This window comes from Camelus dromedarius, chromosome 3 (genome assembly GCF_036321535.1).
Source record: "Camelus dromedarius isolate mCamDro1 chromosome 3, mCamDro1.pat, whole genome shotgun sequence".
NCBI classification, from domain to species: domain Eukaryota; kingdom Metazoa; phylum Chordata; class Mammalia; order Artiodactyla; family Camelidae; genus Camelus; species Camelus dromedarius.
This window is the reverse complement of record NC_087438.1, coordinates 21922303-21948191: the sequence shown is the minus strand read 5'-3', so window position 1 is coordinate 21948191 and position 25889 is coordinate 21922303. Positions and strand designations below refer to the sequence as shown.

The window sequence follows — 25889 nt, the reverse complement described above, 5'->3', positions numbered from 1 at the left end:
TCTTACCATATTAGACTTATATTTTAGTAAATTGAATTTTGTATTTCAGTGTAACTTACAATACAAAGCGTAGCTAAAAGACAGCAGATGCTGCCATTAAAACAATTGCTTCTGATCGGGTCGATTTTTCCCATGAGTGGGTTTTGGCTTGCCTTTTTGCTTTTTGCAGAGATATGTAGTTTTCTCTGAATATTGATGCAGGCTTCCTTTTGGCATTCCCTTTTTTCCAGGAGCTGTCTACTTGGAGGGAAGCCTGGAGGAAGCCAAACAGTTATTTGGACGCTTGCTCTTTAATGATCCGGTACTGATCTTGACTCATTTGATTTTTCTCAGTTGCATATGATTCCAGAAGATCTTGTATCAATTAGTCTTTGTATCTTAAATAGCATGTAAAAGACACAAAACCCCCAAATCTACCATAGATGATAGATTTCAAGCTCTGTCACAGATGGGGAAGTTCTGTGGACATTTACGCTAGGAGTTTATCTTCTACCTGAAGCCCTGTCTTTTCCTCATGGTCACTTGTAAATTACATATGAATGCAAATATGGTGGGACTTTGCTTTATTTTGAAGGACCTTGAAATTAATTATGATTTTATATTTTATAATCATTGGATCCCTACCCCATGCAGGATTAGTTGAAGCTACAGCCTTTTGGCTTTTCTGTTTATGATTTGTTTTTATGTAAATTATGTAGACTAGATAAACGTGTGTTTATTTTAGAAAGTCAGTTCATAGGGAGTTTCTGATAGAGCTATGAGTAAAGAGTGTGGAAGTACTTTTTTTTTAAGCAAATTATTGTTTAAGAAAAAATGATAAATTCTAAAATAGTTTCTGTTGTTACTAAAGTCTTAAGCTATTAATATTGCCAGAGCTACCTTTTTAGTCCTGTGTGTAATAGAGTATACTGGATTCTTTTTTGTACCAAAACAAGTCAATTTAACATTTAAAGGGAGAGGCAACTCTGTATCCCAAATTGAAATGTCATTATAATTGAATGAAATAGCCCTTGTGGAGCAATAAAGAACACAGGAAGCCGGTGTTTAAGCCTTTGTGAAACCTTCAGCTTAAGTGGCTGTCAGATGTTATTACTGTATTCTTTAGGATAGTTTAAAAAAAAGAATCAATAGTTTTGAAAAATGGGACCTAGACAATGTTCATATGTGAAGATTTGATTTTCTTTTACCCTTTTTTATAGAGATAGGTGATGATTTTATATGTGTGAATTTCCTTCTGATGGGAACATTATCTACAGATGTTCTGTGTCCCCCATTTTGTCCTACACCTATAAACAAGTTTGCATCTTGATTTATATGTGGAGCAGATGCGTTTTAAGTCTCATTCTCAAATCTTAAAATATCTTTGTTCTGGCCTTTTGGCAATTTCAACAACCTCTTTACTTTGTTTTCTCCTTCCAGCCTTGCCTTGGTGTGCCCCCTCGCCCCTTAACTCGTCCCCCACCTCCAGCTCCTCCTGTTCCTTTCTCCCATCTTACCTGCGTCCCCATTGCTTCCGTGTTCCTATTTTCCTGGATTATATATGGCACTGCGCCCGGTGTTCTGAATTGCATCAGTTTTGTTTAGATTCTGTATTCTCTTTAAACTGCTTCTCTCTCACCTGTCTACTTAGCAGGCTTAGCTTATATTCCCACAATACTGGCATGTGCAGTGCTTAACAAATGTTTGCTAAAGGAATGAAATGAATAAATGACTAAATGAAAAAGCAGAATCTGAACATCGTCTTACCAACAGGATGCCTGAGGTTCAGAATTTGTTTAGCGTGTCGTTTGTGAAACTGTACAGGGCTTAGTAATATATGGTCTTTCCACTTAAGCGTTTTCGGACATTCTAAGTCATCTGACATCTCCAGATTGGTTTACATCTCTTAGCAGTAGCATGTGAGAGTGTTGACCAGCCATTGTGCTTTTTCTTGAGTGATGGTACTGTAAAAGTCCCGCTGGCCAAAGACAGCCGGAGACAGGTTGTAGGCCCACGTGGTCAGATTTATTGGCGCCATGCGTGGAGCTGGGGTGGGGGTCAGGGGAGTTCACAACAGGGAGAGGGACTCCTTTCTCAGGCCTGGGCTGTGCTGACCGGTTCTTGGTGGGTTACGTTGTCTGAGGCAAGATTAAAAAGAAGCAAGGGATTAATTTGGGATTGGGGTGCTATCAGGAGCCGAGAGGCAATTTAGCAATTGAGTGTCCCTGATAATCTTTGTTCAGGGGTAAGACATAGCATAGCAGGTCAGAGGGCAACACTGGCAGGAAAGCAATTGTCCCTCAAAGAGAGGGTCGTACCGGATTTTACAGCTGCTGTAAGACCTTGAGGAAAACGCTGTTTCCTGTTAGCTCTGCAGGCTTTATCTGTGTCGATCTCTCAGCCCTGTTAACAGCAGGGCTGTTTTTCTTTCTTAGCCTGAACTGCTTTTTACTCTTTCAGCAGCAGGCAGATTTTGCCAGTTCTGTGGTTCTGTGTTTTTGGGTTACGTGACCCTTTGAGGCTTACCCAGTACGTTCGGAGCCATTGTTTCCATTTGACCATCCAGTGACCTTCTTAGGAAGATAAGGAGGATTACTGTGTAATCCCTCCTGGTCCCCAACCCCGACCCCTTTTTGTCTTCACACATCTGTCCCAGTTTCTCTGACCCAGACTTTTTTCTGGAGCTCCAAAAATTGAAAAAGGGGTTTCAAGTTGCCTCTGGGCAGCTTCACAGGGGTGTTCCACAGACACCTAACTTCAGCAGGTTTAGTATTTAAATATTCCTCCTCCTCCATTTTCATGATGTAAACCAGAAACCTGAGGCTCTTGTTTTGTCCCTGAGCTCCTTTCTCCCCATCTCCATGCAGTTGTCAGCTTCTATCAGGCAGGTCCCTCGTGTCTCCTGAGTTGGCTTTCTCTTGACCATCCTACTGTTTTCATGTTTGACCTCGGCTCTCACCTGGAATAATTAACCCGCTGCTCTCGTCCATCATTCATGTTTAGTGCTGTCTTCTTTTTATGCACATATTTGATGATGGTCTTTCTGGCTTAAAATCTTTGGTTTCTCTTCTTCTTGCCAAACTCTGTATTATACAACATAGCATTTAGTAGTTCTTATAATCTGACTCCCACCTATTTTTTCCATCTTCTTTTCACTTCCTCTTTGTGCCATTCTAGGAATTACCTTTTTAAAATTTTTAAGTTAAAAAAATGTTTTTTAGATTCACAGCAGAATGGAGAGGAATGTACTGACATTTCCTCTGTACCCCTTGCCCCCTCCTGTGCACAACCGTCTTCCTTTCTAACATCCCCTAGCAGAGCGGCACGTTTGGTACAGTCAATGAATCTGTGCTGACATATCATAATCACCCAAAGTTTGTAGTTTACAGGGGGGCTCACTCTCAGTGTTATGCATTCCATGAATTCCGACAAGCATGTAATGACATCCATCCACCATTAGAGTACCATCCATTTTCACTGCCCTAAAATCCTCTGTGCGCTGCCCATTAGGAGTTATCCTTTTGTGTGTGCTTTGAGACCTATTACTTGTGTACTTACGGTGCCCTGCTTTTGATTCCCTCCCTCTGCTGATTTACTGAATCCCTCCTGTTCTTCAGTATACAGCTGAAGGGTCACCTCCTCACTGAAGCTTGATCTGACACCCAAGCAGTTTTCTAGCACTTGGTATATATATGTTACTATTATAGAACTTAGCATATTTTATGAAATTGTACTTATTTACCTTCATTTCTCCTCTCTAGGCTCCTTTGAGGACAGGGGTAGTGTCTTATTCATCTTAGTAAGCTAATACATAACAGGTATTCAATAAAAATATGCTGCATGAACAAATGTCCCAACAGTCAGTGAACATTTTCCAGAAGAGCAAACTGAAGGTAGAAGCTTTACCTAAGATCCTTGGACTCATACAGCTGAGATTCCAATCAAGATCTTTAGCAGGTTATTTTCTCTGACACCAGATGCAGCAGACCCTTATCTCACGGTGTAGGTAGATCAAAGGCAGTAGATGCCATTGAAGTAGGCTAGTTGTGAGGTTTTAAGCTGTCACACCAAGATGGTTGGCAGTAGACATCATAGGAGAAATCAATGTTTTTGAGTGAAAAACACATAGGAGGAAGGAGAAAGACAGATCAAGAAGTCCCTGAGAATTCTGAGCTTTGGAGGTTAGAGTTGGTCAGAAGAGATCATTATTTATTGTTATTGTTGCTGTCACCATTATTAATAGTGGCGTATTCTGTGTACCAGCATTGGGTTTAATGCTCTGAGTGCATTGCTCATTGAGGCATCAGAAAACACTTTGTTGAAGTAGGTACTGTAAATATCTTTGTCTTACGCTTGAGAAAGCTATGCTCAGTGAGGTTAAGTAACTTCCCAACATGGAATCGGGATCGAACGCAGGCAGCGTGCAGCCTTTCCTAACACCATACTCCCTAGTGTAAGGTGAAAAGTGAGAAGTTATTATTTGGTCATTTAGGTATGAGGTAAAGATGCCCATTAAGGCACTTAGAGTTATGGACTTGTAGCTTGGATGAGAGGTCAGACTGCAGCAGAGAACGAGTAATTTAAACCGAGGGGGCAGTTAAAGCAATGGGAGTAGTGGGGCTCTCTGGAGGAGCAGATAATACATAGGTCAGGCAGGGGGCTGAAGTTTGGTAAATGTCCATTGCAGATGTAGCAGGAAGAAAAAAAGCATTGGGAGAGCAAGAGAAAGTTGCAGGAAGGGCATGACATTCGGTGTTATTCAGCTACAGAGAATTCAAGGGAAAGGTTATTGAATTGGTGAAGAGAAGTCCATTAAAATGCCTTAAAAGAACAGTTTGATACTTAAGCTTTTTTTTTAACATACTGGGAAAAAAAGAAAGAAACCTAAGTGTATTTTATTAAGCTGCAGGTTGTACCAAATTATCAGGTATTTTATCTCACTTTGTCATCATCTGTGCCACAAGTGTGATAAACTTTCCCATACTTCTCCCCTTCAAAAATTAAAAAAATTATTTTTCCCTCTTTTAAAAATTTTGTTATTTATCTCAAAAACCTATTATTGAGGCCAGAAAGCAGATTCAGCCAGAGGCTCCCTAGAGGCTAAAACTGAAGGAAGCACTTTAATCCTGAGGAAGGTCTAATTATAACTGCCTCCAGATTTAACTCAATGAATAAAATAACGTATTAAGATTTTCCACAAAATTTATTCTTTCCCTTATTTCAAGTAAACATTTGTAATGACCCACAGTAAAAGGGTGATCTCACAAATCTAAGAGTTTAGCATGCACTATATGGGATGTTTTCTACACCATTTTGAAACTACTCTATGATAATGAATTAGTGCCTAAAATAAAAAACTATTTGAGATGCATTTTAATTACAAAAGGCACAGCTGATGCACATTTCTGGGAAATGGTAAACTAAAAAATATAATTAAAACAACAGCTTAATCCAGTGTATTAGGTTAAGCAAATGTGTAACTTAGTTTTAAAAGGTGTCTTTGACTCCTGGGGGTGGGGGTGGCTCTCTTCCCCCCCAGCTTAATAGGCTAATTGGAGTCACTTCAGGCAGTTTAGGTGGTGAATACACTTTAAAAAAATTAGTTTGCCATCACTATTGAATTTGCAATAAGTGGAGTCAGCATCTGAAATAGTTCAGTATTTCACATAATGGCATTATATTTAGTACTCTAGAGTGTGTTAAATGACTCCCTCCGGCATTAAAGGCATCACTCCATCTTCCAGGACCTACGTGAAGTCTGGCTTAATTATCCTCTCCACCCACTCCAGGTAAGTGTGACCTTCCTGTCTTCAGTGAGCTTTATAACTCTGGGGGTGATGCTTCAGTTTGCCTTTTGTCCCCTCCTGCTTTTATCCTTTGATTCCCTTTAGAGGCATTTTGACTTTAAGCTGGGGTGTCAGGATTGGAAAATTTTGGAACAAATGGTAAAGGAACCTGTGCATTGCATTTTTGTGGTCTGGGGTGCAGCAGGGGAAGCACTGGGAGTCGCCTTGCCTCCCAAGGCAGGTAGAACCACTTGTGTGGCTATGGTTTGGTCCCCTCTCTCCCCCAAAGCACAATATGGTGACTCCAGTATATCTACATGCCTGCTATTATAGGGGTAATAATATGGAGGCAAGTCAGATACTAAATTAACATTGCTAAATTGTAACCTAATTTGGATCTTAGAAATTGAAGGCTTTGACTCTGATTGCATAAAACATTGTAGATTAAAATTTTAGTATAGTATAATGACTTTTTATTCAAGATTTTGGAATTTAAAAGAGCTACAAGTGGTGAAGCTCTTTCCCCCAGTTGGTTTAAAATTCTTACCATTCTTTGCTTTTATTTCCCTTTTTTGGAGATATACATATATATACATGTATGTGTATACTTATATATACATATTTTTGTATATGTAGATTATATATAATAATAATCATAGTGTATATGTAGATTATATATAATAATAATTGCTCAATTCTCGTTAATGTCTTTACAGTAATTAGTGACACTAATTCAAAGTACTTTAAAAATATTTTATTGATAAGAACTTGCCCAAAGTTCCTGAAAATGTTCATTTTAATTATACTTTTCATGTTTGCTTTCTGACCATGGTTAAAGGCTCATTGTTATGTGGGACACCTGCCTAGTGGTATAATAATCTCCAATGTAAGCTGTATCCAGTTTTAATGATGTTCATTTGCCAAAATAGGTTGGTCCCTAGAAAACACACAGCAGTCAAGTTACTCAGTGAAGTGGTTCTCAAAAGGTGGTCCTCAGACTAGCAGCATGTGTGCTACCTGTGAACTTATCAGAAAGGCAAATTCTCAGTCCCTCCCTCAGGGTACTGAATCAGAAGCTCTGGGGGCAGGGCCTGGACATCTGCATTTAACGAGCCCTGCAAGAACTTGATGAATGCTAAAGTTTGAGAATCACTCAGTTACTAGGTGTGTGTATATGTGTATATATACATATTTTCTACCAGCAGTTCTTGAGCTTGCCTCTTCCTTGGAGAGTTAGTATAATACTTGGGATTTTGAACTGTCTGTGTACAGTATTTGGCCTTGAAATCTGATAGAAGATTGGAAAATATTATTTGAGCCTTCTTTAAATACTAGATTTGTTTGCCAGTCTAAGGGATGAGAAAGACGCTTTAGTGTTTTATTGGCATTTCAGAAATTTCCACTCATGGGAGAAGGAATTTTACAAAACGCTGTCCTAGAAATGATAATTACTTTTGTAACCAAAAACTGCACATGATTTTTTATTTATTTCTCTCTTCTTGTAGCTACAAGAGCCAAATACTGATCGACAACTTATTGAGACTTCTCCAGTTCTACAGAAACTTACTGAATTTGAAGACGCAATTGGAGTAATTTTTACCCATGTTCGACTTTTGGCAAGAGCATTCACGTTGAGAACGGTGGGATTTAACCATCTGACCCTGTGAGTTAGAAATACTCAGGTAGTTCTAACGTGACTATTTAGACAGGCAGCCCCAAACCTTCGCTGCATGCCCTTCAAAGGAATTGGGGTTTCAAACATTGCCAGAAAAAATCACATCATTAGATAGGTGAGCAGCCAGACACTGGTGTGGACCAGGGGACAGGCTCTGATCCAGTATTTTTGGTCTCACTGTCATGCATCTTATTTCTTTGTAAAGTATAAGAGAAGTGTGAAGGAGGTGAAAACTTTTTTTTCTGTGAAGAGACAAATATTAAATATTCTAGGCTTTATAGGCCTTGTGGTCCCTGGTCACAACAATCTGACTCTGCCATAGTAAACTAAAAGCAGTCACAGAAGAAATGTAAATGAATGAACATGGCTGTGTCCCAGTTAAACTTTATTTACTAAAACAGGCCACGGGCTGAATTTGGCTCTCCAGTTCCTGCTCTAGATGAGTGGTTTGAACATGAGCTAATGAAATAATTAAGAAAATAACCAAAATGTTATTTCTTTGCATCCGTTTTTTATTCAATTTTTGGATCCCTTCCCCCTAATCAAATATTCAGAGGTCTCTTTAAACCATAAAGATTAAACATGCTTGTCATAGACTTTTTAGTCCTTAAACTAGAGTCCCGATTTGAATAATGGAGTATATTTTTCAATAAAGAGGTGAAGACTTAGCAAGGAAAATTCTTGGATGTTTTGCTTTGTTTTGTCTCTATAGAGAGTGTCTGTGCCAGATTGTCGTCTGTACTGTATGTATGGTTGGCCCTTGAATTACGTGGGTTTGAACTGCATGAATCCACTTATGTGTGGATTTTTTTCAGTAAATACGTGCTACAGTGCTACACGATCATGTCGGTTGGTTGAATCCGCAGATGCGGAAATGTGGGTACAAAGGGCTGACTGTAAAGTTAAACTGGATTTTCGACTGCATGGGGGGTCGCTGCCCCTAACCCCCGACATTGTTCAAGGATTCAACTGCAGTTTATTTTTCAATTGATACTCCTCAGCTTCAACTAGGCACTGTTTACCAGTCTTCATTTCAGCTGTTGTTTAATCCTTAGTTCTTACTTCTCTCTCCTTTGAAAATGAGCCTGCATTGACTCAGATCTCTTTTCAATTGAGGGGCCTTAGGGAATTGTATTTAGTTTTGTGCTTTAAGCAAGATGAAAACGTTGCCTTTTTAAATCATGCCTTTTTAAAAAAAATTCTGGGTTTTCTTTTTTAATCCACAAATACTCACTGATCTCTTTACACTGAATTACATTGAACTTTTTTTTCCCCTTAGAGGCCACAATCAGAGGATGGAATTCCTAGGTGACTCCATAATGCAGCTGGTAGCCACAGAATACTTATTCATTCATTTCCCAGATCATCATGAAGGACACCTAACAGTGAGTTTGTGTTAAATCATTTTCCTTCAATAAGATTGCTGTATAATAAAGAGCGAAATTAGAAGAACTAAATATATTTTTATGTAATGGGTGACTTAGATCTTGGTGACTTTAGCATGTCACATGGTTTTGTTTTATTATGTGAATTTTGTACAAAGCAACATATGGTAAGAACCCATTTTATGCTCCTACTCAGTGATTCAACTGAGTAGGAGCATAAAATGATTGCCTACTCAGTGCAAGACACTGAGTTAGGCTTCATGAGGGGAGCAAACATTTATTAACTGACACCTAGTCTATCCATAAGAACTGTTGCAAGTAATTAAAAATGTAAGTAAATAACTACAACTTGTGTGTGTGTGTGTGTATGTCTACATATACAGGTACACTATAAAAAGTATGGGTAAGTAATTGTAACTAAGTACAAGCGAGTACCATGTCAAATATTATGAAGAGACATAGGAAAACTGTTGAAATTATGCTGTTTAGGAAAAGTAAGTTTTCTTTTAGCTGTGGAGTTCCTAGAAGGCTGCTTGGATATGATGATGTTTGAGTCTTTAAGGCTGGGTAGGATTTGGCCATAGGGAGTTAGTGGGAAGAAATTTCTATGCAAAGACAATCCGCACACTGGGACTGCTGAGAAACAAGGCTCAGCGTGGAAAATCAGAAGCCTCAGTTTGGCTCAACCGTGGTGGAGTTGAATGAGGCTTATAGAGACAGGGTTTGATTTATGAACACAGTGAAATGGCCCCCATTCCTCTTACTTTTGTTTCATTTTATAAAACTTTATTGAGCTTTTTTATTTGCTGTGTACTATTTTTACTCCATGAAACCAATCGATAGTATAACTGGAATGGAGAACAAAACATCCTCTGGAAGCCGGTCATGATGAGCGCTCACGGCACAAGAAATAACCTTTGAGAAGTCCCTGTAGCATTGGGCGTTGAGAAAGCAAATACTTTATTGGGCAGAGAAAAATAATCCACACTAAGACATTTTGTGAGTGCAGATGCTCTTAATTACGCTGGAAGCAAATAATAAGTCTTTCATACTTTGCATCTATACAGTTTTTATGCATGTTTGGCTTTGAATAGAGTTGGATCTTATCTGTGCAACTGTGAATCCTGGAAATAGTTTATATGAGACACAAATACTAGAGTTAAGGAGTATATGAATTGGCTATAACTTTTCAGTGAAATTTCTAAGCCCAACAGAATATGGTTCTTTCATTCATTTACTCAGTGAATATTTATTGTGCTCCTACCCTGCCTCATGTCCCATTATATGAGAAAGCAGTACCCTTACTTTAAATGTAATTTAAAATTAACAGTTTGATTACCATTCAAAGTTAACTGCTTTGGGTGGACAAGAAGTGTTTCCCCCTTGAATTGATACTAAATTCTTAAGAACATATGAGCATGTACCAGAAATAAACCAGTCTCTGGTATCCTGAGCTGCATTCGGGGATCAGTAAATGCTTGTTCAGTCTCTTCCATCAGAGAGTAGACTTTATAGCTGTCAGGGTATCAGGTTGGTCTGAGAAATGGCCAAACCGAACCAAATGGCTTGAAGTAATAATTCACTTCATGGCCACATAGAGGCCACAGTTGAAAATTGTGACTTAAATACACACATTTACCCCTGTTTTCCCACAAAATTAGTTGTAAAGTCTAGGATTTTGTAAAGATGGGATGTACAGATCAACAAATTTACTGCAATCCTTCTTAGTCACTGCATATGTGCCCTCTTGGCCTCCAACATTGAACAGACAATGAAACCAAAACTCAGAAAGGCATGAATCCTACCCAAGGTCTGGATAAAGGTAAAAGCAGGAATATGCTAGAGATTCCAGTTTTGTGTTTTTTCCAGAATGACTTCAGTGCAATAATTTGTAGTTTTATCCAAAAAGTGCTTATTAGCTTAATGTCTTAAAATTAGAGAATTTTTGACTAGCTTATTAGAAAGATGTTAACAGATGACAAAACTCTGATATGATGGTTTTATTAACTATATTCACAGAAAGCTTTGGTAGAAATCAGTTGGACCAGCAGATCTTTTGGCAAAACAAAGATGACCTGTCATCAGTTAAATACAGTTAAATACATACAATGTATTTTCCTCGTTTACTGTCTGTCTCGTCTCGTTGGAGTGTACACTTCATGAGGACAGGGGTTTCGTCTTTTCTCTTCATTCCTGATTCCCTAGGCCCTTGGACAGTTCCCGGCATGTCAGCGCTCAGTACATGAGCTGAATGAATGATCCATGAATGATCATGTTCCAGTCTAACGCTCTCGGCTTATTCTGTGAATAGCGACTTAAGAATGAGCCTGCCCCCTGCCTGGCCTCACGTCCCATGTGCTTCTTTTCCCCCTGCCCTCCCCTCTGGCTGCTCTGTGTTCCTCCAGGCCCCCTCCTGCGTCGGGCTTTGTATGTGGTGTTCTACTTGGAGGGCTTTTTGCTTCCTGCCCTTACTCTGGTCCACCTGGCATCTCCTACTCTGCCCTCAGATGTCAGTTCCAGTGTGACTTCTGCCTGCAGGGGAAACTTTCCAGTCACATTTCCATGTTCTTTTCCTTCCTGGTGCTTACTTGAGTTTGCCTGTCTCACTACCCTGGAAGTTCTGCGAGAGCATGTTTTTATTTATCACTGCCTGCCCAGCAGTGCCTGGTATACGTAGGCTTTCAGTACATATTTGATGAATAAGTAGAAGAATGAGAGTTCTGTGGGCAGCTAAGTCTGGGGTTGGGGGAGCAGGAGCAGCACTGGAGGAAGCAGCATGTTGTTTTATGCCTAAGGCGAGAAGCTAAAAACTTACTTATGAATGTCTAAAGATTAGAAGTAATTTAAGATTTATGGAGGATTACTTGTTGCAGTTGCTTTTGGCAGAAAGGGGATAGAGTGGGGGTGGAGGATTGCAAATTATTCATTACTGTGATTAGAGGACACACAATTCCAGTAATTCACACAAGAGACGGTTGTTGGCTTGGAGCCGTTCCCTTGCCCACTGATTTTGCAGAGAATAAGGACAACTGAGCAAATGAAATCGTAGTTTTCAGTTTTGAATACTGATGGGGGGAACCTAGTGTTCTATAAATTGTGTATTCAAAAAGGCCTATTTGGGAAGGAATGTCAGGTTAAATAATTGTTGTAGGATGGTGAAGTTTGAATTGGGACATAGAGGGAAAAGGTTCTGTTTCATAGACTGAAGGTTTGGTATTTGAGGATAGGACCTACTTAGAGTCAGGGTGTATAGTGAGAGGGTCTCAAAGAGCAGTTACTCAGACTAGAGTGCCTGTCTTGTCACGCTTTCCAGTTTTAACATTTGCATGAGCTTCCACCTCTATTTTATTATTTTTTCTTAGCCTTTACTACAACCTACTGAGCTAAAAATCAAAAGTCAGTCTCATGCCTACAATGTACAAGGCACTGTGCCCACTGGTGGAGTCCACCAGCAAGACGAACTTGCAGAAATTTTTGTTTTTGGAGGAATGATTTGGGATAATGAGAAAGCGAGGATTATAAACAGAAAGTTTGAGAGCCAGTGATCTAACCCTTCCCTGATGCCTCCAAACAGCACTAAGCATAAATCATTCAAACAGGTATCTTATCTAAAAGATCTCTTAGAAAGAACAGATTCCACAGCCTTGTGTTTGAGAATTCCTCCGTCACCAACGTAATTTGGCTCTTTGTATTTGACCTGCATTCCAGCTGCCAGCATTTGCCTACCTTTTCTCTAGTTATCACTGGAAGTGGAGACAATCTGGCTACCCTTCTTGGTATGATAGACTTGTGTGGCACATCACTGTCATTTTTAATATGTCCTGCTTTTACCTCGTGCTCTTACATTACAGCCCTCAAAGTAATAAATCAAGTCTACTCATTTTACACTAGGTGGCCCTCTTCGGTAGCTCATACCCACAGCTCTGGTTCTCTCTTTAGACTCAAAGAATGAATAGAAGTTGAAGGAAGTGAGTTAATATGTTTCTTTGCTTATTTTAAACCAGTAAACCTTTTTCTTATTAAATTTTAAGTTTAAATTAATTCTGAAAGACTGCCATGTTGAGATCATAGAAAACATCCTGGATTCTCAGAATCACAGTTTGTGATTTGTGATGTTCTTATTGGGCCTCACCATTGCTTCAGGAACTCAGCAGGCTTTTCCTTAACTTTACAGAGAGCCCTCACTACAGCTTGCCTCACTTTTTCTGGTGATTTCAAGTTAAATTTTATCTTTCTTTTGCGGGGGACTGAGGGGAGGGGGTGTTAAAAAAGTTGTTAAGTACAGGTTAGCACTTAGTAAAATGGAGAGCTCTGAAGACAGTAGACAGGTATCCAGAATATTTGCACTGAAAACAAATCCAGAGGACTTCCAAGAACTTTCTGTAACCCTTTCCATGTAACTGAAGAGCAAGCATGTCTTGCCTGATGATAATGATGCCAGTAGCAACAGCAGCTCACATTTCCCGTGTGTTTATCAAGTGCCAGTCACTGTATGTGGATTGTGTACTCATTCACTTTAATTCTCATTTCATCCCTGTGCGGTGGGTACTGCTTTCTCCATTTAATGGATGAGGAAACTGAGCCTCAAGGAGATTTAGTGACCTGTGTAGAGTCACTCAGTCAAGAAGTGGTAGGGCTGTAGTTTGAACCCAGTCGGCGTGGCGCCAAATCTTTTGCTTTTCACTAGTGCGTCTGACTCAAGGCATTGTTTGCAAAACAGTCTAATAATCATTTCATGCTCTGTTGGGTGCTTAATGTTCATTTTCTTGATTTCTACTGAAAAGAAAAATTCCTCTATGTAAAATAGCAGTGCATCAACATCAGCAGGCTTTCCAACCTCATGTCTTAGCCCTTTCAGATCCATCCACCAAAATGATCCTTCTAAAATCAAAAAACCACCGTGCCACTTTTCCCCATTTGACACCTTTTAGGATCCCTCTTCCCTAGTAGAAAAGTACTGGCTTCTTTACTTCCCCTTCGAGACTCTGTATGCAGAGGCTGGCCAGCCTCCCCTGTATCCGCTCTTCCCCACTAAGCTCAGGTTTCCCTCCAGTTCCAGCCAGTGATCGCCTTGCTGTGTCATGGTCCCGTGCTTTTGACAGAGCTGTTTCCTCCTCCTGGAAAACCCTCTCGTATTGTCTTCGCCTGTTCAGGCGGCTAAAGCAAGGTTACCCTGAACCGGGTGGCTTATGAACTATATTGCTTACAGTTCTGGAGGCTGGGAGTCCGAGATCAGAGTGCCAGCAGTCAGGTGAGGGCTCTTCTGAGTCTCAGACTTTGCCCTGTACCCTCACAGGGTGGAAGGGGCTAGAGGTCTCCATGGCAGAGGTCCCCACCTCCTAATACTGTCATCATCTTCGAGGGTTAGGATTTCAACACGTGAATTTTGGGACAACAACAAACTTTCGGACCATAGCACCCAGTCTTCTCCCACTGGCAGATTCATTCTTTTTCAATTCTGACTCTCCATTCATCAGAATCCAACTACATGAATTTTTTAAAAATGTGCACATCCAAGTTACATCCCCAGAAATTCTAATTCCCTGGTTCTTAGAAGAGGCCTGAGCACCAGTATGTCAGAAGTACCTTATGATTCTGATATAACAGCCAGGTCAACAAGCCCCTGAAGTGTTTTTACTCAGGGGTCAGGTCCTCCGGGAGGCCTTTTCGGAAGGCTGAGTTGGAGAGGAGCACCGCGTGGCCCCTGCTGTCACTGCAGCCGCCTCGGTGCATTGTGGTGACCACTTTGTGCATGGCTTTCTCAGAAATTAGAAGCTCTTGCAGGGCAGCCACGAGATGCCAGTCATCTTGGGATCTTCAGCCCGCAGCACAGGGCCCGCCGGGCATCCGCCTCCATAGCTGTTGCACGGAACTGCCATCATTTAGGTGGTTTTCTGCCTTGTGATCCCTCCTTCAGCTCACTCGTTGGCAAACAGCGTGATTCATTCTGAAGGAGAGTTCAGCAAAGGCCAAGGATAGAGGCTGTCATTTAAAGAACTGCCTTTCAGACTCTCTTGTTTAGGTAAAGAGCAAAGTCTTACCTTTTTTCAGCTTGTCTTCTAAATTTAAACTGACTCTAAAAATACGGATGACTTATAACTTCCTTCTCCCCTGCTGACTTTGGGTTCAGTCTCTGAGTTTTGGCAAGAACTGAAAGATCTCCCTTTCTGCTGGCCACCCTGTGGGTGCTTTAAGACCCATCAAGGCATATCTTAAATAAAACTAGAAGTGCTTCTGTTTCCATCCTCACTGCTTCCTCCTTCCCCTCAGATAGGAGTACTGCACAGGACTGAATGAGGAGCCCTGATGCTGGGGCCCCACGACAGTGACGTGTCATGGGTTGTGTGTGCTCCTGTGAGCATCAGGCTTGTTGATTCTGGAGCATAAGATCTCTATATGTGCAGCCCGAATAAGAATTTTCTCCTTGCACCAAAGTCGTATACTGAGAGAGAACCCCCCTTGTTCAGCATAGTCATATTCTCAAAATAGCCCCCCTATTCCCCCACGGCCTCTACTTTGAGAACCTCTCCCATTAGAAATCCAAACTAAAACAGATACCTCCCTTCCATCTCAGTTGTTGTGTAATTACAGGATATTAGGCTGGTGGGCTCCCTATTGGTTGTGTCTTCTTTTAATGTTCTATTCCAGGCCTTTTTACTTTTGAGCTTCTCTGTGGATATTAATTTTAATGAAACACTTACTATATTGAAGAAAAAATAGAGTTGGGGGAAATCGGAGGAGGAAAGGAGCAGAGACAAGCAAAGAGTAATAGCCTGTAACTCGACAGCAAGCATGGCTTATGAAGATCAAGTTGTATTTCTGCTTCATGAATCATTGTCAGACAAATTAAGAACATATTGTTTCTTATTTATCTATCGTCAAGGATGCAATCTCAGGCGTGGAGAATAAATCTTGATTTTTATAAGCTCAGTTGACACTATGGAGGCACAGAGTATAAAACTCGCATCTAATAAACAAAGTGAGATGGGGAATGGCAGGGGGTATGATACCAGCAGCTGCTTCCTGCTCCTCGGCCCTGGTGTCAGGGATGTTCCTTTGCAGGAAGGAATTCTTATAGTAGACCACGAGTTTGTTATACCTGTTATAAGAAAAAGGTCTAGTTTTAGGTGCATTATTCCCTCACATCTCGGAGATCGGGGGTAATTACTTTCAGCTTCTGTTTGGTGAGCTCTCATCTTTGTATCCCCCCGCTTTTCCCGGCCTCCCTCCCCCACTTTCCCCCAGTGAATGAGTAGTGAGTGTTAAATTCCTCAACCATGCTTGCTTCATGGGCACCTCTACAATGGACTGGTTGTACAATTTTCATGCACTGTTTAATGTTACTACTTCAATAGTCCTTGGAGGCCTCTCAGCTGACTGAAATTCCTAGTAGAAATTTTTGTTTGGAATTCCTGAAGTTGAAACATGAATGTTATATTTTAATTTGATTCAAAATAAAGGATCTCAGGTTGAAAAACTGTGAGTCAGGATATGTAGTTTAAAGCTTTAAAAGAATAAAATTAACACTGTAAATACATAATTTAAATATTCTAAATAATACACGTATTTCCCCAAATCCTATACTATTGAAATTAGCATTAGTGCCATAAAACTTGAAGCTTATTTTAGACTTTTTAAAAATGCTCCTTTAAAACTAATGTACAGTGACTGAAAGCAGGTGGAGTTTGCCTGGTGGTTGATGGATTGGATTGATTGATCGCAAAAGGGCCAGGGAACTTGCTGGGGGTGATGGAAATATAGACGCTTATCAGAACTCATCTAACTATACTGAAAATGGGTGCATTTTATTGCATGTAAATTATACTTCAGTAAGTTGATTTTCAAAATTTTAATGCTCCTTCATTTAGTAGCATTAAACTTAATGGAAGCTGTGACCTTTAATATGATACAGCATCTCCCCTGACACTGCTCACTGCTACTAAACAACTAAATGAACTATTTAAATGTCTGTTAGGTAAAATCCAGGAACAGAGTAAGTTATTAAGAAGAAATTAGAAGCATGTGGAATTTGTCACTGCCTCCTGGGGGTAGTGATTACTTGCCTAGGTGTCCCTGTCGGTGAGATGGTCTGGGCTGGTTGGTCCCAGCATAGGAGCACAAGAGGGACTAAAAGTGATACGGTTTCTAAATATACCTCAATTCCTTTTGTCCAGTTGCTGCGAAGCTCTTTGGTGAATAACAGAACTCAAGCCAAGGTAGCAGAAGAACTGGGCATGCAGGAATACGCCATCACCAACGACAAGACCAAAAGGCCTGTGGCCCTTAGGACCAAGACCTTGGCAGACCTTTTGGAATGTGAGTCCTATAAAATAAAGCTTTTTTCTTAACCTGCAGGTTCAAAGTTTAAATCAAATGGACCAACATTTATGCTGCTTCTCATTATTGTTATGTTTGACTAAAGAAACCTCTTTTATATTTTAATTTTTCTTTTTGCATTTCTCCAAAACTTGTTTGAAGGAGAATTATTTGGAATTAAGAGACATGAATAACGAATTTATGTTCAATCTGTATTCAGTGGTACCCTTCCCCTCCCCCCACACTGCTGCCCCCTCCATCCTAGTGCTCAGCCATCATGTCTTTTTGTGTGAAACAGTAACAGAATGTGAAGATTGGTAATGGTGAATCACAGCTGTTTTTGCCACCCAGCAGCCTTTAGATAGGGACATAAAGAAAGAAGGGAAATTTATTCATTAAACGCTAAAACTATTATCTGTTGTTTTGAATGAGCTCAAAGCTCTATGGACAATGTTGTCATCTTGTACAGTTTCTGATCTGGTGTGGTAGCATTATAAGTAATCCTGTTACAGCTAACTAAAGGATTATACGCACAGTTCTGTTGTTTCTGATATGACTTTAAAATAAGTGCATCATTCTCTGGGCCTTGGAACTTTTTTTTTTTATATTATGGTATTTTTGACAATTGGAATTCTATACACATATTAAAGTCTACCATGCAAAACCAGATGATTTTCACAGTGCAAAAGCAACCTGACTAAGGGACTGAAAAGAACTTATTCAATTAAAGAAAAGTAACTTAAGATTAAAATTACAAAAAAATTAAGTTGAGTCACCAGTCTTTTTTTTATCTCAACAATAGCTATTTTTATTCCTTCTTTTAAAAACTCACCATTTGTTTACTTGGTTAAGGTGCCTTTTAATGAGGTTGTCTTTGGGGCCACCATTTATCAATGTAAATTTGGATATTTTGTTATACTGTCATTAAGCCCGGTATTAAGTTTTTCTCTTTTGGAGCAGATTGAATCTGTAAATTGTCCCATTTCTGTTTGCAGAATGTAACACAGACCCTTGTAAATGTGTGATCTCCTCAAGATCGGTGTTAGGAATAGCAGGCCTCGAGGATATGCCTATTCTGGTGTCATATCTGATCTTCAAGTTTTATTTTGATTTGTTTGATGTTAACATGGTTGTGTTCCTAGATATCATTCTTTCCCTGCTATACAACAGCATGTTGTGTATCATTTTAACTAGTTATTCATTTAGCCCTTAGCCAAACGTAATTTGGTCTTTATACTCTGTGTTTTTTTGCATCTTAATCACACATCTATATTGCTGCTTCTGATATTGGTGATAAAGAGTAGTTCTTGTTTGAAGAAAGATGAAATGGTAAAGCTAAAAAATAAAGAAAGTTTGGAAGTTGAAAACCTTATTAAAATGTTTCTTAAAAGCCTAGGTCTTGTACTCTTTCTAGAGAGTAGCAATGCATTGTGGTTTATTTTGAAATATTCTCTTTTTCAGCATTTATTGCAGCGCTGTACATTGATAAGGATTTGGAATATGTTCATACTTTCATGAATGTTTGTTTCTTTCCGCGATTAAAAGTAAGCTCATATAAAATTTAGATCGGTTGCATGTTTTATGCTTGGTGATTCTAGAACCTGTTACTAAATACTTTTTGGGGGACTTGCTACAGGAGTTCATTTTGAATCAGGATTGGAATGACCCCAAATCTCAGCTTCAGCAGTGCTGCTTGACACTTAGGACAGAAGGGAAAGAGCCAGACATTCCTCTGTACAAGTAAGTATATGCTGCCCACTGGCCTTCGGACCCAGTAAACTTAGTTATGCTCCATGTACCTGGAAGAAAAACTAATCACTCTGGGGAAGTGGTGACAAGGGTCCTGGATGGAGATTTCTCAACTCGGACTGCATCCAACGCTGAAACTCTTTGGGCCTCTCAGTCTTTTAGCTCTAAGTAAGTGGGTCACGTTTGATTATGTGCTTTCTCCCATCTCTAAAATGCTTGGTGAACTGCTCCCTGGGAGAAAGACGCTAAGATGAGGAGATCAATTTAGGAAAAATTTAGGTTAAATTGTTTTTAAATACATTTTTATTTTTGTCTTCTTATATTTTGTAACCCCTCCTGGCCCACACATCTAGGTTAGATGCTGTGTGCTTACTTGTAACGATATTTGGGTATCTCCCTCCACTCCTTTGGATCCTTTTGGCCTCAGTGTCTGTCACCTGCTAGGCACTCACCACAAGAAGCAGGGCAGCTCTTCACCGCTGCTGTGTTATTTGTTATTTGGAACTTTTCTTTTAAGAATATATGCTAAAAGCTGCCATGTACTTTTGCATATCTTTAGTGACAAATCTTTATCCTTTGAGGGGTGGGCAAAAGTCTCAGAAGAAATGCAGATCACCACACATTACACCAGATTTGATGAAAACAGGGGTTTGACTCTGAAGTAGAGTTATTAGACAATAGAATTATCTTGACACTCATAAGCTGGTTTCAGAAGGGGGTTTCAAAGAGGAATTACAAAAGGGAAGGATTATCAAAATAGGTGGGTTGCCTCTCAAGGTGTGGTCTAGATACGTGTTTTCAAGAATGTTTAAGTATCTAGTTTCAGTACCAGCTTCCCCCTTGTCTCTGCACACACGTGATTGCAAGCACACACATTTGTGTGAGTGTTTCATGTGGAATAAAAGCCCCCCTCTTGTGGACTTTCTCAAACTCCACGGTACTCAAGGGAAAGCACCAGAGTGGCAGCTGAGAATTTTAAATCACTTTTTTTTTTAATTTAGTAGTCACAACACGTTGTAGGCTTTTTCACTAAAAGAAAAACTGAGGCCAAGAGAAGGTTGAGTCACCCCACAGCAGGCCACTATAAATTGTCCCAAGAAGCTGTCACTGCTGAACAATGTTTCCTTTATTTATTGGGAAAAAAACCCAAATGTCTAGAAATAGCACTTTAATATGTGCCTAATAAGCATAATGAATATCCAAACTACTACATGAAAGGCTCAGAGTATTTCCTCATCAAAGTATTAATTAAAGTTCAATAAATAAAATGAGGATGACAAACTTCTGGTGCGGGCCTGATGACTGTAATAAGTGCTACCATTAAGAAGCCGTCCGTGTGCTTTCATCCCAATGAGCATAAACACAGAGGAAATGACTCCGCTCCCTTCTCATAAATCCCCCAAATGAAAGTACACGGTGAGCTTGTTCTTTTTTATCAAGATGATGGGGTGGTTTTACATAGTTTTTTCAAGATTACAGTGTTCATTCCATTATCTTTGTTGGCTGCTTTTAATTTCCCTTTTCCATGAAGTTATTATCAGTTTTACTGCATTTGAAATCTGCACCTTGTCATTAAAATCCACAGTACCTGGAGTTTTGTTTTTTTGGCAGTTGTGTTGTGTACTCGGCATTATAGCATACCGTTGAAACGGTCTCTGCTGTTTCACAAATTAAATATATTTTCTGATCTTTTAGATAAGATACAAGATGTTAGAAAGAAACCATAAAGAATGTGAAGCCATTCAGATGTGGCTTGAGGCGTATTACCCAAATATGTATTCTTTCTAGCTGTGATTAGCACTGAAAAACAATGAACAGACTGAAATGGCTAACTTTTCACTGATTTTAAAAAATTGATTACTTTCATATGATACTTGAAACAACACTTTGAAATTGTTTAAAACTATTTCACACTTCACTGTTAGCCTTAAGATATTGTTTACAATGCTCTGGGGGAAAATTATTTATGTATATATATATACATATATATATATATAAAGCCACTGTAGAATTTTTTAAATTTCTTACTTCAAAACTCTGTATTTGTCAGGTTACCAAGTCAAAAGCGTATGATTTAATTTTCTTGTTATTTTTACCTTCATCTCTCCAAGCAGTGAGTTATGTGATTTTTCTTGGGTGTATGTATTAGCAGTAACGGTGAAATAACACTTTACATAATTCATGTTCTTTCCTTTTCCTTTCAGGACCCTGCAGACAGTGGGACCATCCCATGCGAGAACCTACACCGTGGCTGTCTACTTCAAGGGAGAACGAATCGGCTGTGGGAAAGGACCAAGGTATGGTCATTTCTTCAAATGGACATCCTGTGTGTCTGAGAAGTCCCTGTGTGCTATTCCCAAACCCTGAAGTCTGTCTTTTTGACCTTAGGGTGTAGAGTGTTGGAGGGTAACAGCAAAGCGAAGCCCAAGAATTAATGTCCCCACCAAGCCCAGCCCCAGACTTGGGACCTGGCCTTGAATGGTGGGAATGCCATTGCCTGAAGGGCGTTGGCTGCCTGAGAAAACCACATTACTTGGTGCATAGGTGTGGTCTGTCCAGTTTGAGTTACTCAACAGAGGACCCAGCGTTGCTGCAAGCACTGTATAAAACATGTCGTGGGTGACACAGCCATTAGATATTTGAGCTCGTATTCCTGCTCACTTGAGCTTTGTGGAAACACTCACATCTTCAGGTAAAAAGAACTATGTATGTCATCACCTTTCTTTGAACCTTCCAATTTCTATCTTAAACTGAGAGGTGATTTGAAGTCTATCTGTACATATGTTTTTTCACTCTCTGCCTCTTAAACTTTACACTGAGGATGTTCAAATTTAAGTAAGAAATACTTCAGACCTATAATAAATGGAATGCATTTTATTGCAGTGGTGAAGGTGTGGAACGAATACCTTAAACAGGCTTTGTGCAAATAAATGACATTTCTGCAGGCCCCTGTGTGTATGCCTAATCTGTGCAATTCAGTAGGTGACAGTAGAAGTAATCAGATAAAATTTTATGCACCAAACATGAAAATCAGCCTGAATAATTTAGAGCCATACTTTGTGTTTCTGAAAAAAAGTTTTTAAATTGAAGTGTACCTCGTCTTTATTTTATTTAATAGTATTCAGCAAGCAGAAATGGGAGCGGCAATGGATGCACTTGAAAAATGTAAGCCTATCTCTTTTTCTATAATTATATGTTCATAATGTAATGAGTGTTTTATGGGAAGAAAATGGAGAAGTAGAAAAATGGTAAATACTGATGAAATGTGATCTTCTTTTCTTCATAATTATTCTTCACACAGAGTATAGTAGAATGTAAGATATATATAAAATGGGCTTCTGCTTTTTAAAAAAAGTCTTCCAAAATGCTTTCTGATTTTCATTTGCCTTTTTTGCATAGAGTCCCACTCTCAGCCCAGGTAGCGCACATGAGTGACTTGGTGTATGTCATTCTGTATAGTTCTCTATACTTCTGAAATCTTAAGCCCATGCAGTTTTTTCTTTTTAGTTTTTGGCCATTGTTTTATTAAAATGGGATATTTACATATTTCTGCTTTTTCCCTTTCTTGCTCAGTAATGCTTCATGGGCAGCCCTGCAGGTTGCAGTGGTTCCAGTTCACTCTTTCTCAGGGGCTACATAGTATTTCATGCTGTGGATGTGTTATGTTTTATTCAGCTCTTAAACTTTTGATGGACGCTATTTCTGTCTTTTTATCACTGTCGACAACGCGAGTCCCTGTGTCGGTGCTCTTCGTCCCAGGGGCTGGATTCCCGAGAGTGGGATGGCAGGGTTGGAGGAAATCAGTTAGATAATTGACCCTGTAGGGAGCTGCCGAGTCTTTGTAAATTGCAGGCTTAAGTGCAGGGAAGTTTTCTTCTGAGGTACACGGCGCTGCCCAGCAGAACCTGTGGGCAGCGTGACAGTGCGGTTCCATCATACCTCAAGTACCAGCTCCGCGCATGGAAGAGCGAGGTGCGGGGAGCTGAAAACAAGGCGGCCCAGGCTTTCAGCCTGGAAGATTCCTGGAAAGGCAGGAGAGCTGGGAGCCAAGTGAAAATCTGCAGACAGTAGCTTGGGGGTGCGGTCATGGGGACAGAAGCTAGTGTCGCCAGGGCCCCGTATCCTTGGAATCCTCTCTGATGAGAGTTTTGCTGACTCAGTTGAGCAGTTTTTTTGAATCCATTACATATATATACGTATAGTCACATATTGAAATAAGTGAGACTCCATTTTCCGCCTGTAAGATTGTTAACGGTGATCTTGGGAGTTTCTTGCTTGTTTGCTTTCAGCCATACAGTGGTACTGGAGAGGTGGCCTGTTCGAAGACTGGCCTCCACACACCATACGTACTGCTGGGGGTGAAATGTTTAAACTGCTGGAAAGCAGTTTGATTGTATGTGTCAGGTCCTTGAAGACATTCATACCTTTTGATCCAGGAGTCAAACCTAAGAATATACCTGGAGCTATGAATTAAAGTTCACAAACCATGATAATCATGACAACTTCATTTATAATAGCCAAAAAAAAAATCAGTCAGTCAAACTACATCTTTATAAGTAGGGAACTGTTTAAATAAGTTTTCCCAGAGGTTGACTAACATTTCCTGTAACGGACCAGATAATAAATACTCTGTCACAGCTCCACCACTGTAGCCCTTAGGCTCGGAAGTATGGCAAACGGCCGGCATCTGTGTTCCAGTAAAGCCTTATTTACCAAAATGGGTGGAGGGCTGTATTTGGCCTGTGGGCAATGGTTTACCAACCCACATTTTGTCTAAGTGTTGTAATATTTTGCAGCCATCAAAATATTTTTGAAGACTAATGATATGGGAAAATGTTTATACTATAAAAATAAATGAAAAAAAGTACCCATCAAAATGTGCCTGTACTATACCTCCCAGTGTAAGGGTGTGGGGGGGAACAGTTTTAAGTGTTCGTGTGTCTGTGTAATATGTGTACACATTTTCATTGTGTGTGTGTATGTGTGTGAGGTATAATTTACTTCATAGGAAAAGGGCTTATTATAAGGATATATTCCAAAAGTTTATCTATAGTTAAATCTGAGTAATGGGATTTTTTAAAAATGCAAATTAAATTTTACAATAGAATTTACTGAGGAAATAGGGTTCATTTTGTAGAAACTTGTACAACTCACTTTTTTTGGATTTGTTTGATTTTTTAAAAATACTGTTAATACTTGAAAACTGTGTTTTGTATAATACATAAGGAATCAATTTAATATCATTTAGAAAATAGGATTTTATTTGTTTTATCTCTAAACTACAGATGTTATTATATTCCTATTTTGTTTAAAGTCAGCCACTGACTCGTAGATATACACGGTCTTTACTGATTCGCTGCCCGCCTTTCAGATCCTTTTCCTACCCCGCTATTCCTGTCCCTACCCACCCTGCAGTGAAGATGGGACACCGTGTAAAAGGCGGAGGGGGCTTCTTAGGAATATGCTATGTATTTGTATCCACTGTTATTACGCTTCAACCTTCACAAAAAACAAGCTTATTCTCCCCGAAACAAGCCATGCTCTCTGATTCTTCCTATTTTTAAATATGAAGTAGTACCTTTTGTGTTTAACAGACCCTTAACCAGTTCAGGGAATGGCATCATTTTCCTTTGTGTTACCTGTTAACTTGTGTGGCTCTCGTTCATGCATGCATCCCTGTAATGTTTGTTATTGGAGTATGTTTGTTGACTGAGTGTGTGAAATGACTTTTTTTCTCGTTCTACCTTTGACTTCTTACTCTGTTACTATGCTCATCATATACCACAGGTAACAACTGAATTGTAAAGTGTTTACATCTTAATCAAGATTTTCACTGTGTCAACACTCTTGCACTGGGTCAAATATCAAAAAATTGCTTAACCTATGCTATTGAGTGACATGTTTCATTTCACCAAATAAAAGTGCTCTACTTGAGTTGCTTTTGCCGATACAGCTTTGGGCTTTTCATGGTAAACAATGCAAATTGAATTATCAGAAATAACGACTTAGGATGTGGCCTCCTTTTGTCCATCTGATCTTTTTTTACTCCTTTCAGAAACTCTAATTGTTGGTAAATAATGGTGTGATAATATCATTATTTGTTCGAAGTTTTTGGTTTGAGCTTTATAAAAATATACAACTCCATTTTGCTATCGCCTCTAATCTCTCCCCGAAAATGACTTGTTGCTAGGAGAGCTGTGTTAACACACCTAGCTGGAAACGTTCCGAAACCACACGTCTGTGTTGTGACATTTCTGTATGTTTTGGTGCCTTTTATGCTCAAGTTCACATGAGGTACTGGAATCTAGAATTGGGAGCTGATCCAGATTTCCACTGTGTTCCTGAATGATGAAAGAGTCAGAAAAGAAAGCAAACAATTCTTTCTTCCTCTCGCCTTACAAAATACAGCTGTGTGGGTTTCATATGAATACATGTTTGTTTGTATGTGTGTATGTTTAGTTTGCATCATTCTTTGCACAAGTGACTCTCCTTTATTAAGTGTAAAATATATCTCCTCGTGTCAGATAACTTTCCCCAGATGGCCCATCAGAAGCGGTTCATTGAACGGAAATACAGACAAGAGTTAAAAGAAATGAGGTGGGAAAGAGAGCATCAGGAGAAAGAGCCAGATGAGACTGAAGACATAAAGAAATGAAGGAGGGCACGGAAGTGGTGGCGTATTTACTTGGTTAATAACTGTGACTGTTGCCCATTGAGACCTAGCCTAGTTTTCCCGGAGACAATGAATGAAGTGTGCCCATTGAAATAAAACACAAAGTCAAATCACTCTTGTTGTTTTACTGATCTCCTACTTGGTTTTTTTAGCTGGATGGGCTTTATTACAAAGTATTTTATTTCTCTTCTATTTACTGGAAAACTTCACTTGGGTGAATGTGCATATTCCCTATTATTTTTTTCTTTAAACAATAAAATTCAAAAAGTATATTCTATGTGGAATAGGTTGTTTTTTTCCCCCCTATCTTTCTGAGATGTGACTCC

At 39.5% G+C, this 25889-nt stretch overlaps 1 protein-coding gene across 6 annotated transcripts in view; it reads left to right on the top strand.

The window, feature by feature from the left end:
• DROSHA (drosha ribonuclease III) overlaps positions 1-25676 on the top strand; it is a 104018-nt gene extending 78342 nt beyond the window's left edge. For all 6 annotated transcript variants that reach the window (XM_064479775.1, XM_064479770.1, XM_064479773.1 and 3 more), the window contains 10 exons: positions 231-301; positions 5724-5768; positions 7271-7428; positions 8720-8825; positions 17000-17141; positions 18603-18685; positions 18778-18881; positions 21095-21187; positions 22009-22055; positions 25415-25676. In XM_064479775.1, coding sequence (XP_064335845.1) covers positions 231-301; positions 5724-5768; positions 7271-7428; positions 8720-8825; positions 17000-17141; positions 18603-18685; positions 18778-18881; positions 21095-21187; positions 22009-22055; positions 25415-25545 — 980 coding nt within the window. In that variant the 3' untranslated portion in view covers positions 25546-25676. The remainder of the gene's footprint in view (positions 1-230; positions 302-5723; positions 5769-7270; positions 7429-8719; positions 8826-16999; positions 17142-18602; positions 18686-18777; positions 18882-21094; positions 21188-22008; positions 22056-25414) is intronic.
• The last annotated feature ends 213 nt before the right edge of the window (positions 25677-25889 follow it).